The sequence below is a fragment of the Acanthaster planci genome, linkage group LG02, assembly GCF_054643075.1.
Source record: "Acanthaster planci isolate LZ-2023a linkage group LG02, COTS_SCS, whole genome shotgun sequence".
Lineage (NCBI taxonomy): Eukaryota > Metazoa > Echinodermata > Asteroidea > Valvatida > Acanthasteridae > Acanthaster > Acanthaster planci.
In genome coordinates, this window is record NC_141778.1 from 35589696 (window position 1) to 35601733 (window position 12038).

Below are 12038 nucleotides of genomic sequence, written 5' to 3' on the forward strand. Positions count from 1 at the left end.
GGCAGCAGAGTGATTATCTGTGTGTGTGTGGGGGGGTTATGAGACCATCAGGCATCAGTCATTAATCATGTGACTAGCCTGAGTCGTAAGCCCTGCCCCATGGCATTCTGGCCTGGGGAGGATTACTACCAAGTGAAAAAAATTGGGGGAGGTTCCTGCCCCATAGCCCGTTCAGTTTCATTACCGTTGGCCACTGCTGGTCATTTACCAAATATAAGTGAGCATTAACATGTTTTTTTCTTAACCAAGGATTATTTGAGCAGGGACTTACAATTTTAGATTGACAGGGAAAGAAAACCCCAGAACAATCTCGTTGCACAATCTTGATCGAGCAGGTCATGGCAACGCAATCCTTTTACATGCCAGGCGGATAGCAACAGGTTTAGGCAGAAACAGGAGAAAAAAAAATACACTGGGTGGCATGGATACTCAGAAAAAAAAAGAGAGTTTCTGTCAGAGTCATTCCATGTTGAAAGCAAACATGAAAGTTGAATGTGGGTGTCACTCTACAAGAATACCAATCTGAAGTGAATATTACCACCAGCAACAGTAAATACATAATGTCATGGATGTGCTGTGTGCATATTACATCCCTGTGCATCAATTATCAGATTGCTCAAATTTCGCTGGCCAGTTTGTGTTAATGGATGCACAATCCACACAAAGGAATACTAACTCGAAGTGAAATCTTGTGCAGTTTTGCTGGGGAACAGAATTTTTATAATCCTAAAACAAGTGATTGTCCTTTACTTCCCTGCAAATCCACAAGAAGAAATGAAGCCATTGGGAACTCTTCCGGGAGGAGGAATTTATTTATGAATGATCTATTTGAAATAGTCCTAGCTGATATTATCAATCCAAAAATGTAGTGATATGGGGTGTGTGTGGTTAGCTTCAGTGTCACACATTAGAGGTATATATTTTTTACCATGATCAGAAATATGTTTCTGCCTCAGTCTTTGAAGCGTTCATTAATTAGTATTCCTGTGCGATGTCATTGCTTTGACCAAACAAGTGCGGATCAAGATTCAACTTTCCAGCGAGGAGGGTAATTTGATTTTGACTGCATTAGTCTTTTGTCAAATCAATTTCACAGATCTCTAAGGGTCATGTGAAAAGTTGACTTAACAGAATTTAGCACATAAATTGAACAATTTGTTGAAAAGGTTATATCCTGAAGTTATTTCCTAGATGGCCAATTAAATAGTATCTCTTATTCTCAGTTTTATCTCCTGTGCCATTTTGACAAAAAGTGTGCAGTTGCCTCATGGGATCTGTTGTAGCCGAGGATGGAAGAAATAAACAGTTATGCTGAGGAGGGAACTCATGGGTTTAAATGTACATACATGTACATGCACTTGTACGTGTAAGGCTTTCGACTTCCTTTACTCAACATTCGCCTGAATTGTTTGTTTTTCTAAAGTATTCCAGAACAGGTCATACAAGTTACACTGAGATTGAATTCATGAATGCATTTGTTATTTGCATATTTATAGAAACTTGTATGGAGTTGAGTCCTTGGGCATACTGTATTCCCCACAATGCCAATGTCTGTGGTCATGGTAACAGCAAGTGAACTTGCACATCAACAATACCCTGATTGGCCCTTAGAGAGACTAGTGGTGTCACAGTTGAGTGAACCAGGCAAAACCGATTTGCTGCTGTTATTGCATAGTTTGGAACCAGTCAACAAAGGATCAGTGCATTGTTAATTCATAGCAATATTCTGAAAAGATTGGCATACATGTAGATGTGAAAAAAGGATAAATTTAAATGTTACCTGCTACCAGAAACTGCAAGTATTAATTTGTGTTGTGGTCAATTTTCTCATGGGAGGGGGTTTGCTGAAAACATTTATGTGGAGGGGACATGGGTAGACACCTTTTGACACCAGGAGGCACTCTTCAACACTAGTTATGAATTAGTGTGAACGCCACGTACATAACGACTTTTTGTTAGCCCTCCTTGTTTCTCCCATATTGGGCAAAAAAAGATGTACGTACGACATGTACGTGATTAAAGTACTGAAGTGATAAGTCAAAATATGAAACCTTAAAATGTACAAAATCAGTAAAACATTTTGACCCAATGATATTTTCGTAAAAAAGATTTCAAAGTTTGTGGCTTCTGTAAAATTGGTACTGTAATATAAGTCAAATTCCTGCCATATTGATTTTGTCAGGCCGGTTGTCTCCATTACCACAGACAAATGAAAAGACAGCAACAGCTCTTCTGTTGCTAATCAAATATAAATGTACTTAAAAAATGAAGACATTGTTTAAGTCATCTACATTCACATGTTTAATAATAGTTGATGTGTGATTCGTCTGTGAAAGTTCACGTTAGATTAATAACATTTATCATAGAATTGATTTCAGTGTGATATCCTCATTACCATGGAAACCTTAGGTGTGTCTTTTCAGCATGCTTGTCTTTATGTTGTTGTTCCTTTAAAAATTTCCTAAATGCCAAGTTGCATTTTATGTAAATTTAAGCCAAAGAGAAAGGACTCTAACTAAAATGTTGCAATCATAATAAAAATTACACAGGAACTGAACATGTACATCAAACCCCTAAATGTTTGACTAAAGTTATTTGTTGATAGGCATATAACACAAAAGGTGGTTTTATTCGTGGATTAATACTCCTGAAAAAGGCTTTTTAGTGTCTCTTTCTGAATTTTTAAAGTTGTAACTTTTGCACTGAGACAATCAATGAAAACCTATATGACAATACCTATGAGTTACTAATAGATAAATCAAGTTTCAAACTGTGAATTACACAAGCATATAACTCCAATTGAAAATACAGTATCTGTAATTTATTCCATTTGCACACATTGATTGAGTTATCTTGGAAGACTTCAAATGTGTTTCTAAAGTGTCAAAGGTCGTTTACTTAGTTTAACTGGAACTGCTTTAATAACTCATTAGGGTTAATGATTAAATGGATCGCTGTGGATATCACACAGCTAATGCCTTAAACAGTTTACAGTTGTCCATTTAAGATATTCATGTTTTCACTTTTCAGTTAGGTTGTCAGTTTTGTTTCAAGGGATGAAAAGAATTGTTTCTTCTCTGTCAGAAATCCATACTTGAAGGAGACCAGTTCTAACTGTAATGGAGGATGACCCCTGGCCGTAAGCAACTTTGTTTTTTCTGTTCGACAAAAACTTGCATCAGTTTTTCTTGTAAAAGATGGTAAACAGTCTGGAAATACATGAGTCACTTAAGTTGTTACAATTTGAGATGGAAAGTAGAAGAGGGGTGAGAAATGAAAATTGTTCGTGATGCAAGCCGGAGAATCACATGGCTAGGATTTGTTTCTTGAAAGTTTATGTATATCGGGATTTATTTAGTTTTCACTCGATGAAAGCAGTTAACTACCATCAACAGGTAGGGATTAAAACTTGACATAAACATGGTAACAAAAAATTGCATGAACAAAACATACCTTAAAATTACGTTAAAAATTGCAAGTACAAAAATCAAATGAAAATATGTACTGAATTTGAAACTTGGTTTCAAAATCAAGGTATTGCTTACCGTACTCAATAATGAGACAATGCCCTTGAAATTGCAGTGAAATACATAAAAATTTAAGAAATGAAGGGGAGGTGAACAGAATAACATAAAATATCAAAATCATGAGTACGGTGTAACACTTGGACTTCTTCTGGCGTTGCATTATGAGCAATCAATAAAGCTTTCAGATGACAACAAACCCTAATTATCCATGGCCAAGATACATTTGTAGATTTTCCTCTGGACCCATCTTTGGTGGAACCTGCTGTAGGCTGATGCACTGGGTGAAATCATTGAGCTGTTAAACACAAACCCATAATTTGTAACTTTAACATCGGTCCACTGAACATTTCCAGTTTTCGGTGTGATGGTCAAGGAGGAGCACGTAAGCCAAAAGGGATGGCTTCAGTTTTGCTGATATGGTTGTGCAACTTTTTTATATAAAAATAAAAAGTCATACATTCATTATTCTTTTCTGACGAAGTTTTAGAAGATAAAAACGTAACACAGTTAAGCATATTGTGGCCGGATCATTGTTAAATGTACTAATGATCAAGGTTCTATTAAGTACTAAATATACATGGTTTTTGAACTCTTTCTAACCTATCTGATCTGATTTAGAGTTAGACACAGGCTTAAAAACAAACGTCTCGTATTCTAAATGTAGCGTGTTGAGACTACAGAAAATGGTATGGAGAAGCGCATTCCTACTTGGGCCTATTACGCATAAAACTAGTTCTGACGACTTGCACTTGTTGACCCTGTGCTATTACTACGTGGTGAGCAAAGTTGAGCCAAGTGTCAATATAAACACCCAAGCCTTTTCAAACAATGACCCCGGCGTTATCGTTCCAAGATAGTTAAAAATACAAGTATTTTTCTTGAGGGTCAAAGTGAGAACATGACTCTTGGTGTAATTAAAATACAGTCTCCTGGTATGGAACCAAAAATAAATTTCGGTGAACAGCGTGACAATCAGAATTGCAACACTTTTACAATAATTCTTCAGATCGTTACCGACGTCGACACCTCCAAGCAACGCGTGTGGTCGGGAGGTCATTTAAACGTCGCTGGCCGTATCATCGTGAATGTGATTATTGTTCCTCAAAATCCATTGCGATATTTTCGGCGTCTGTAAAATTGAAGAAGGTAATGCAATGATGCATGGGGTGTAAACTGGGGGATATTGAAAGTAAATTGGACCGCAGTTAAATTTGTAATTTTTTGTCCGTTTTAATTAAGATTTCAATGGGGAGCGCCACCCGGGGCCACAGTGTCCCACAGGCATCCCCTAGGGCACTTTCCTCCCTATTATTTTGCAAGTGGTTTGCGTAATTGGGCCTACATACCCAGTGCGCAGTAATGGCAGCAAAATTGTGCGTGTTGTGTAGGTCGCTTCCGGGCACATCACTGTGCGGAGTGATATGTTGCAGTCGTTAGGTACGTACGTCCGCGCGTGTTTGTGTTGTGTACTGTACTACGGCGTTGCATTGCTTGTGCTCAATGTATTCGTGAAGGGGTCAAAAACGATGGCTTCCGACGCAAGAAAGAGTCTGGATTTACTCCTCCAAGCTGGTAAGGAACGTGGATTAGATTAATTTTTCATAACCAGCCTCTGCTTCGAAATGAAACACTGATTTCTTGGGACATTTTGTGCCACCTACAGAGAAATAGGCACGTTGAATTACGCGCGAAGCAATTCTCTTCCGGACTCGGAAAACCAGGAAGTGAATTACGCAAAGAATACTCGCTAGCGTGGCGAGGGCACTGTACACAAACAATAGAACGCGTGTTACTTTGGTCTCTTTTAAAGTGCTCAACTTTAACCATTATTCATTTTGCTTGAATTATGGCTTCACTGTGGAAAGATATTTCATGCTCGTCATGCCCGTTACACGTTATGAACATCAATTCAGCTAAGCCTTAGGCCTACCATCGGACGTGTCGGACTATGTTGAGTTTTGTGAGCCCTTGTCCCAGTTCTCGTTAGCCCCACTCACTAGAGTGGTACGGACTCTCACTCCCGATCCATCCTTAGCCACACATCCATATGTGCAATTTTGTGTTGGCGGACTGAACATTATCGGTGCACCCACTTATCGTGGGCGAAATTTTTTTTGCACACTGACATGATTCTTGACCTTTCCACTTTCTAAAAACCATTTATTGAATGATTTCACTCACGTTATTCAGGTATTTTCCAGTCTTTTTGCCTTAATCCATTCAGTCTAATGGACTCGCTCTCTCAGTTGCCATCTTTAAAATAAGATCGTTGAACATTACGTCACTTGACCCCTCATCGTCTCGACAGCTGTTCTATGGATAAAGGCAAAAAGACTGGAAAATACCTCAATAACGTGAGTGAAATCATTCACTAAATGGTTTTTAGAAAGCGGAAAGGTCAAGAATCATGTTTGCGTTCAAAAGAAATTGCGCCCACAATGAGAAGTGGGTGCGCCGAAAATGTTCACTACGCCGACACGAAATTGCGCATACGGATGTGTGGCGAAGGATGGATCGGGAGTGAGAGTCCATGCCACACTAGCGGGGCTAAGTTCTCACCAGACTCATGTTTTCCTTTTTTTCGGCACAGTCGACTTACGTACCCACTATCTTTCCAAGTCCTGACACCAACTCAAGTAGTCTTGTCGTAAGACTGGTATTACTGTTTTTCTGGCCGGTGCACTGTTCAGGCAACATGCGCCAGCCAACACAGCCGAATAGACCTACTAGTAGAGGGCGCTATATTCATAAGAGACGACCTGCTGAAAACCAGTCTTGTAGAATCTGGCAGGCTTACCTGAAAAATTCCAAGCATACCTCACGCGTTCAAGTTATCATTAATAATACATGTACATATACGCACTTCTGAAGACAGCGTGCCATGCAGATAACGGTTTTTGGCAGTGCGCATGCGCAATTATTCATGGTAGTTTGAGTGCATAAGGTATGCTCAGAATTTTTGGTGTAAGCTTGCCAGGTTCTATAAGACTGGCTGTGTCATTGTGAACAAAGCGCCCTCTAATGGCACTGTGATTAGGCTGTACTCTCCTGCGTATGTAGCCTGCACAGTGCACTGGCCAAAACAGTAAAACCAGTCTTGGAGCAAGACTACAACTCGGCATGTTCCATGATCTACACAGTGTTGTGTAAAAGAACTTCAGTGTCAGTTTTACACTGGACAGCAAAAGAAACTTGCCACTTCCGTCAAAGGCCACACATAAAAAATTCACTCCATAGAAATCAGCAATTTTTGTACACAGGTATGTTGCAATACCCCTTACTAATCACATGCCCCAAAGCAAGTAATTATCTTTATAACAAAGAAGAAATTGACATGCACAGCAACTTGGTTACTGAATCAAAAGTCGCACACAAAAGCACTCTCCACCAAGCAAAAATGACCCATGAATGGACAACATTTTAAACAACCAATGACAAAGTGAACACCTGTTTTGTCAAAATGATGTGCATGAGTGGTTTCTGTATAGGGATGCCATCCTTACTGACTATGCATACACATTATTGATTGTGACTTCTTTATTTCGTCCTATGACATTGATTTCTGCGTAAAACTTACGGCTCATTCTGTTACATTCTATGACTTTTGATATTTTGTTTTACCTTTTTGAAGAGGGATGGGTTGCTGATACAGAATTCTGCAAGTCAGTACCTTGTGTGACTTGCACCCTACGATTTGTTATGGGTTTGTAATGCTATGGGTGTTTTAATGCAGCTCAGTTATGCCAAATCTCGGTGAATTTCTGTGCTGCCAAAATTCCACTTTTTAATTACCCCCCTCAAAAAAGGCCTCAAAACTGATCATGCTATTTAGCTTCAACAAGCCTCAACACATACAAATAGCGTCAACAAAGCCTCAACAACTCAAAAGTACCCTCTAAAGATTTAAAAGTGGTTTTATCAAAATTTAAAGACTCTAAGACCTTCCACTGTGTAAAAGAAACATCGAATTTGCCTTTCAGATTCATGCAGAAAAACGAAACTCTTTCGTGATGTATGGAGGCTGCCATCTTTCTTTACTCTACCGTCCAGGCGAAAACAAGATGGTGGCAGGTCGGGCTGCACGAGCAGACCCGAATTTGTCGCTCACATTTCCACACTCAAATATCATTTTCGATAACGTGATACATTGAATATGATATGTAGGAGCATTACTAATGTAAATGTAAAATATTTGCATAAAAATGCTTTAATAATTTGTTAACGCTTTGTTGATGCTTGTGACCCCTCGAAACTAATGTACAGCTGATGAACTATGGTTCTAAGGCCATACAACTGACTATTTCGTGAAAAAAACAATTGATGCTTTTACTCACCACCCTATGATTCCTCTGATGAAAATGACCCAAACACATTGCACACTGTGTGTGCATCACGCAGTGTGCGTGCATCGGATTGATTGAATCGGAGGAATGGAATCTTGTTTTCATTGTATGAACTTCCTGTGTGTGTTCTGGCGGGCGCGTGCTCTGCACGCTGCGCTGTAAAGCTGAGAAGTAGAAGGGAGGGATATTTCTGTGGATTCAGCTGTACACTTTGAAATGTTGCAATAATGCAATTTTTGTACATGAAGGCAGACTTACATGTACATGTAGAACCTATTTACAGTAGTAGAAGAGGGTTGTGCAATGAAAACAAGATTCCATCCCTCCGTTCTTGAAAACCGTTGAGTCTACATCATGCAACAGTCGGCCCAACCTCGTTTCTGTCGGTATGATCTTTCCGCATCATGTTGGTTCATGGAGACCAATGGTTTTTGAGGGGGAGATTTGATTGAGAACGTGGAATTTTCGCAGCACAAAAATGTACCCCAATTTGACAAAAGTGGGCTGCATTCAAAAACCCATAGTATTACGAACCCATAAAAATCAGAGGGCGCAAGTGAATAGTGACTTGCAGTTCTGTAAGTAGGTTGCTGAATGTTTGGAGAGCTACGTGTACAACATGCGGAAGTGATTTCAAACACACAAGCAAAACTTGAAGGGGACATTCTTTACTCTTTTTATCAGGACTTTGAAAGATCTCCTTACACGTTGCCTTTGTAGCATACAAATGTACAAGTCCCAAGTTTCTGTCCCTGAGATTTTCTTATTACTGCATTTTCTGTGCAGTGAGCCTGCCTATTGTGTTAACTAATAAATACTAATATAATAACTACTAAAATTTGTATTTTTGTACCAAATAAGGCAACCCTCTGTTTTCCAGCCACAGAGTCTTAGCATGGCATTTTATGACATTTATAAAAATAACAGGAATTTTTTCGTCGCAATTGACACAGATAAAAGATGTGAAATGTTGGCAAACATATTTTTACTTGGGCTACAATTTTGTTACTTGCAGTATTGGATTTTGGCAAGTTTTATAGCGCAAACTTTCTTCATGTATAAAGTACCTCATTATAACGGTATCTTTGCATTTTCTGTCATTGTTTGGTGTCTCATTTCTTTTTAGGGGGTCAGTGAGGACCATCAGGTGGTTCTTGTTCCCTTCCAGTGAGCTGTTGGCCTACATGTATTTATGACCCCATGATATTTCTTGACCACAAGAAAGCCAAAGCCACCCATACAGGAAATCCTTAATAGGCTTTGTTGTTGAGTATTCTTGCCCTTTTGTGTTGGTTTACCATGAGCAGTTGCCTTTCTTGTGTCTTGTTTACTTAGGGGTTATGAGTACTGTAGACTAGATTCATGCTGTGTTGATTTTTGAACACCTGTCACTGTTCAGAATGCAAGCATTTTATTTCTCATTGCCATTAGATTGCCAGTGAGAAGTGGATGTTAATGAAAAAATCAAATGTGGATCAAATTGAAACTCAAGGGATAAGTTGTATGTTGCATGTTGACCATGTAGTTCGTACAAGTATTTAATCATTTCATGATAAGAACGTGAAATTGGGTCATCTTAGAAGAATTATTGATTGGTATGCAAATTTCTGAGAGAAAGATAAAACTGGGATAATCTGGAAGCTACACTGTACGTGCACCTGGTTATATAAACTGTGTATTAGAGTGTAGTGATGACCATCCTAGTAGCAACAGTGGTTAAGTATCCATACAGGATGTAATTAAACCATCTCAATTGACGCAGAATACAACTTCCTGCCTTACTCTTCCGTAGTGGATGTTATGTATGAACAAAGCAGTTTTTCTTGATTGCAAACAGTGTGCTGGTTTTGTTTTTTAAGACTCTTGCCAGTTGTGGTTGTTTTCTTTTTTCTTGTGCCATGTTTGTGGTTCCAGGCGTTCTTTTAACTTCACCTCCAGTGTTTTCATGTACAAATAATATGGATGAACAGGTGTCATTTCAATTTGCTGTCAACAAAAGTGGGTACTGCATTGAAAGTGTACGTTACATGTGCATGTAGCAGCAGTGACTTTCCTTTTCAACACAATTTTTGCAACGTACCACTCATTAATGTGTCTCCGTTTTGAAATTCTTGTTAGATTGAATACATTGAAAATATTCATGCATTGCTGGACAACTACATGTACATGTACATGCATATATGTGTGGATGCTCTTTTGATGTCATCCAGAAAAGAAATGGCTCAGTGCATGGGTCTTTCTTCTGTTCAAATTGTGAATGCAGACTTTACTGGTGAAAAATATTTATAAGAAAGGGTAGTATGCTTGCTTATTTGTATGTACACTGTACGTATATGTCCATACCGGTACATTCAGCAGCCCCAAAAAGAAGAAAATTAGTCCTGAAACATCTAAAAAAAATGTATTTTTGGGGGCCCAAACCAATGTTGTGGTTCAAGGGATGACATCACTGTTTTGTTCATAGACAACTACAAGATGCATTTAAAAGATTTGTGTTGAAATATTTCCGTTGCATAGACCCTTAAATAAATCTTTGGCAGATGAACTACAGTATTCAGTTACTAGAGCATCATACTGTCGTAATCCATACATGTAGTTATGTTGTTATTGTTTTGAAAAATTCTATCATGTACTTATTTGAAACTTCAAGCATGCTGTAAAATTTCATAGAATTCCCCTCAATAAGAGAGATATACTGATAAAATGAAATTTTAGTATTTGTATCTTAACCCTAACACTCCTCAGTCCTCCAACAGGTGAAGGATTGAGGAGGGTTAGGGTTAATATGTGATCTTTATGATTGATGTTGGACCACCATTTTGCACCAACATGTGTATAAGTACACACATAAAACCATTATGTACATAATTTAATCATTACCCAAGGCTAAATTGGAGTGAACTGACCTTTAATTTGTGATTTACAAGTGCAGTGTGAGAAAACTGTTGACAAGTAAGGTATTTCAGGCCTAGCAGCCTTGAGTGCACTACTCATAGATGATTTGCTTACATTGAGTCTATGGACAAACATATAGGTATCATTGTAGGTCATGCTTCAGTGTGTTTCTTTGAGGGGCTTGTCATGAGGAATACTTGGGAATGTTTACATTTGTGTACATGTACCAGTACATGTACATTTGAAGTTACTCAACTTCTACCATCAACATTGTACATTTCTTTATTTGATGTTTTCATTTGAAGATCCTTTTTATAATTTTTAAGTAAAGGCAGAATTCTAAATTACTCATCCTGCCTTGGAATTTTTTTTGCTCATGTGAAGAAAGTAATATTAGCTTTTGAATTGTTTCTTTTCCTTCAACTTGACAACTGATGTAGTGTTGATTTCTTTCACCCCCATCAGCTCATGCGTGTGATACAGCAGGATCTAGTGAAAATGGACGGGACATGATGGCAGCACATGCTCTATTAGATATCTCACCAACAACGAGTGGTGAAGAGAAATCATTTATAGCGCAGAGTAAATTAACAACTGTCACACAGAACTGCTCCAATACAGGTCAGTAATCTTGCATTCATTTGCATACATGTGTAGTTTGTATCAGGTAATCTTTTCCAACATTTATAAGAATCATTTGTAAGTATCCTTCCCCAGTCATCTTGTGGAATCTTCTGTACTCCATTAACTAGTAACAGAGAAAAGGGAGTCTATTGAATTCAGCAGACAAATGTGGCAAAATACACAAAACTTGCTTCCTGTTTACTACAGTACATTTACAACAGTGCTACTGTAATAAACGCAATGCTGTCCATGCAAAATGTTTGTTACCTGTGGTTATTTGGGGGTGCAGTTTTCAATCGCTGATACACCTACTCATTTACTGCTCTGGCTTGTACACATACATGTACATGTACGTGTACATTTTACGTGTCTGTGTGGTGGCCTGTCTGACAAGTGTTTCTGATGGAGGATTTTGGGCCAACACGTCAGATGCGACAAAACAAGTTTAAAATATGTAACAGCAAAATTTATTCATTTTTTTACAATATATACATGTATGTATGTACGGTACAGTTCTTCCAGATTTCACCTTTTGGGTAATTTTCAATGGGAGACAAATTTCAAAATGAAATAAAGTTTCCCACGAGTTTTCCTTCTGAGTCATTGCGTAATAATGGCATGTGACACGCAGTACAGTCAGGCCTCGACA

General features: G+C 38.4%; 1 protein-coding gene across 5 annotated transcripts in view; it reads left to right on the forward strand.

The window, feature by feature from the left end:
- Nucleotides 1–12038, forward strand: part of LOC110985944 (uncharacterized) — a 31450-nt gene that overhangs the window by 5796 nt on the left and 13616 nt on the right. For 3 of the 5 annotated variants that reach the window (XM_022247428.2, XM_087132902.1, XM_022247429.2), the window contains exon 4: nucleotides 11231–11386. In XM_022247428.2, the coding sequence (XP_022103120.2) occupies nucleotides 11231–11386 (156 nt within the window). Of the gene's footprint in view, nucleotides 1–3111; nucleotides 3140–4946; nucleotides 5100–11230; nucleotides 11387–12038 lie in introns of those variants that run through there. The other 2 variants (XM_087132903.1, XM_022247430.2) reach the window with 2 other exon arrangements.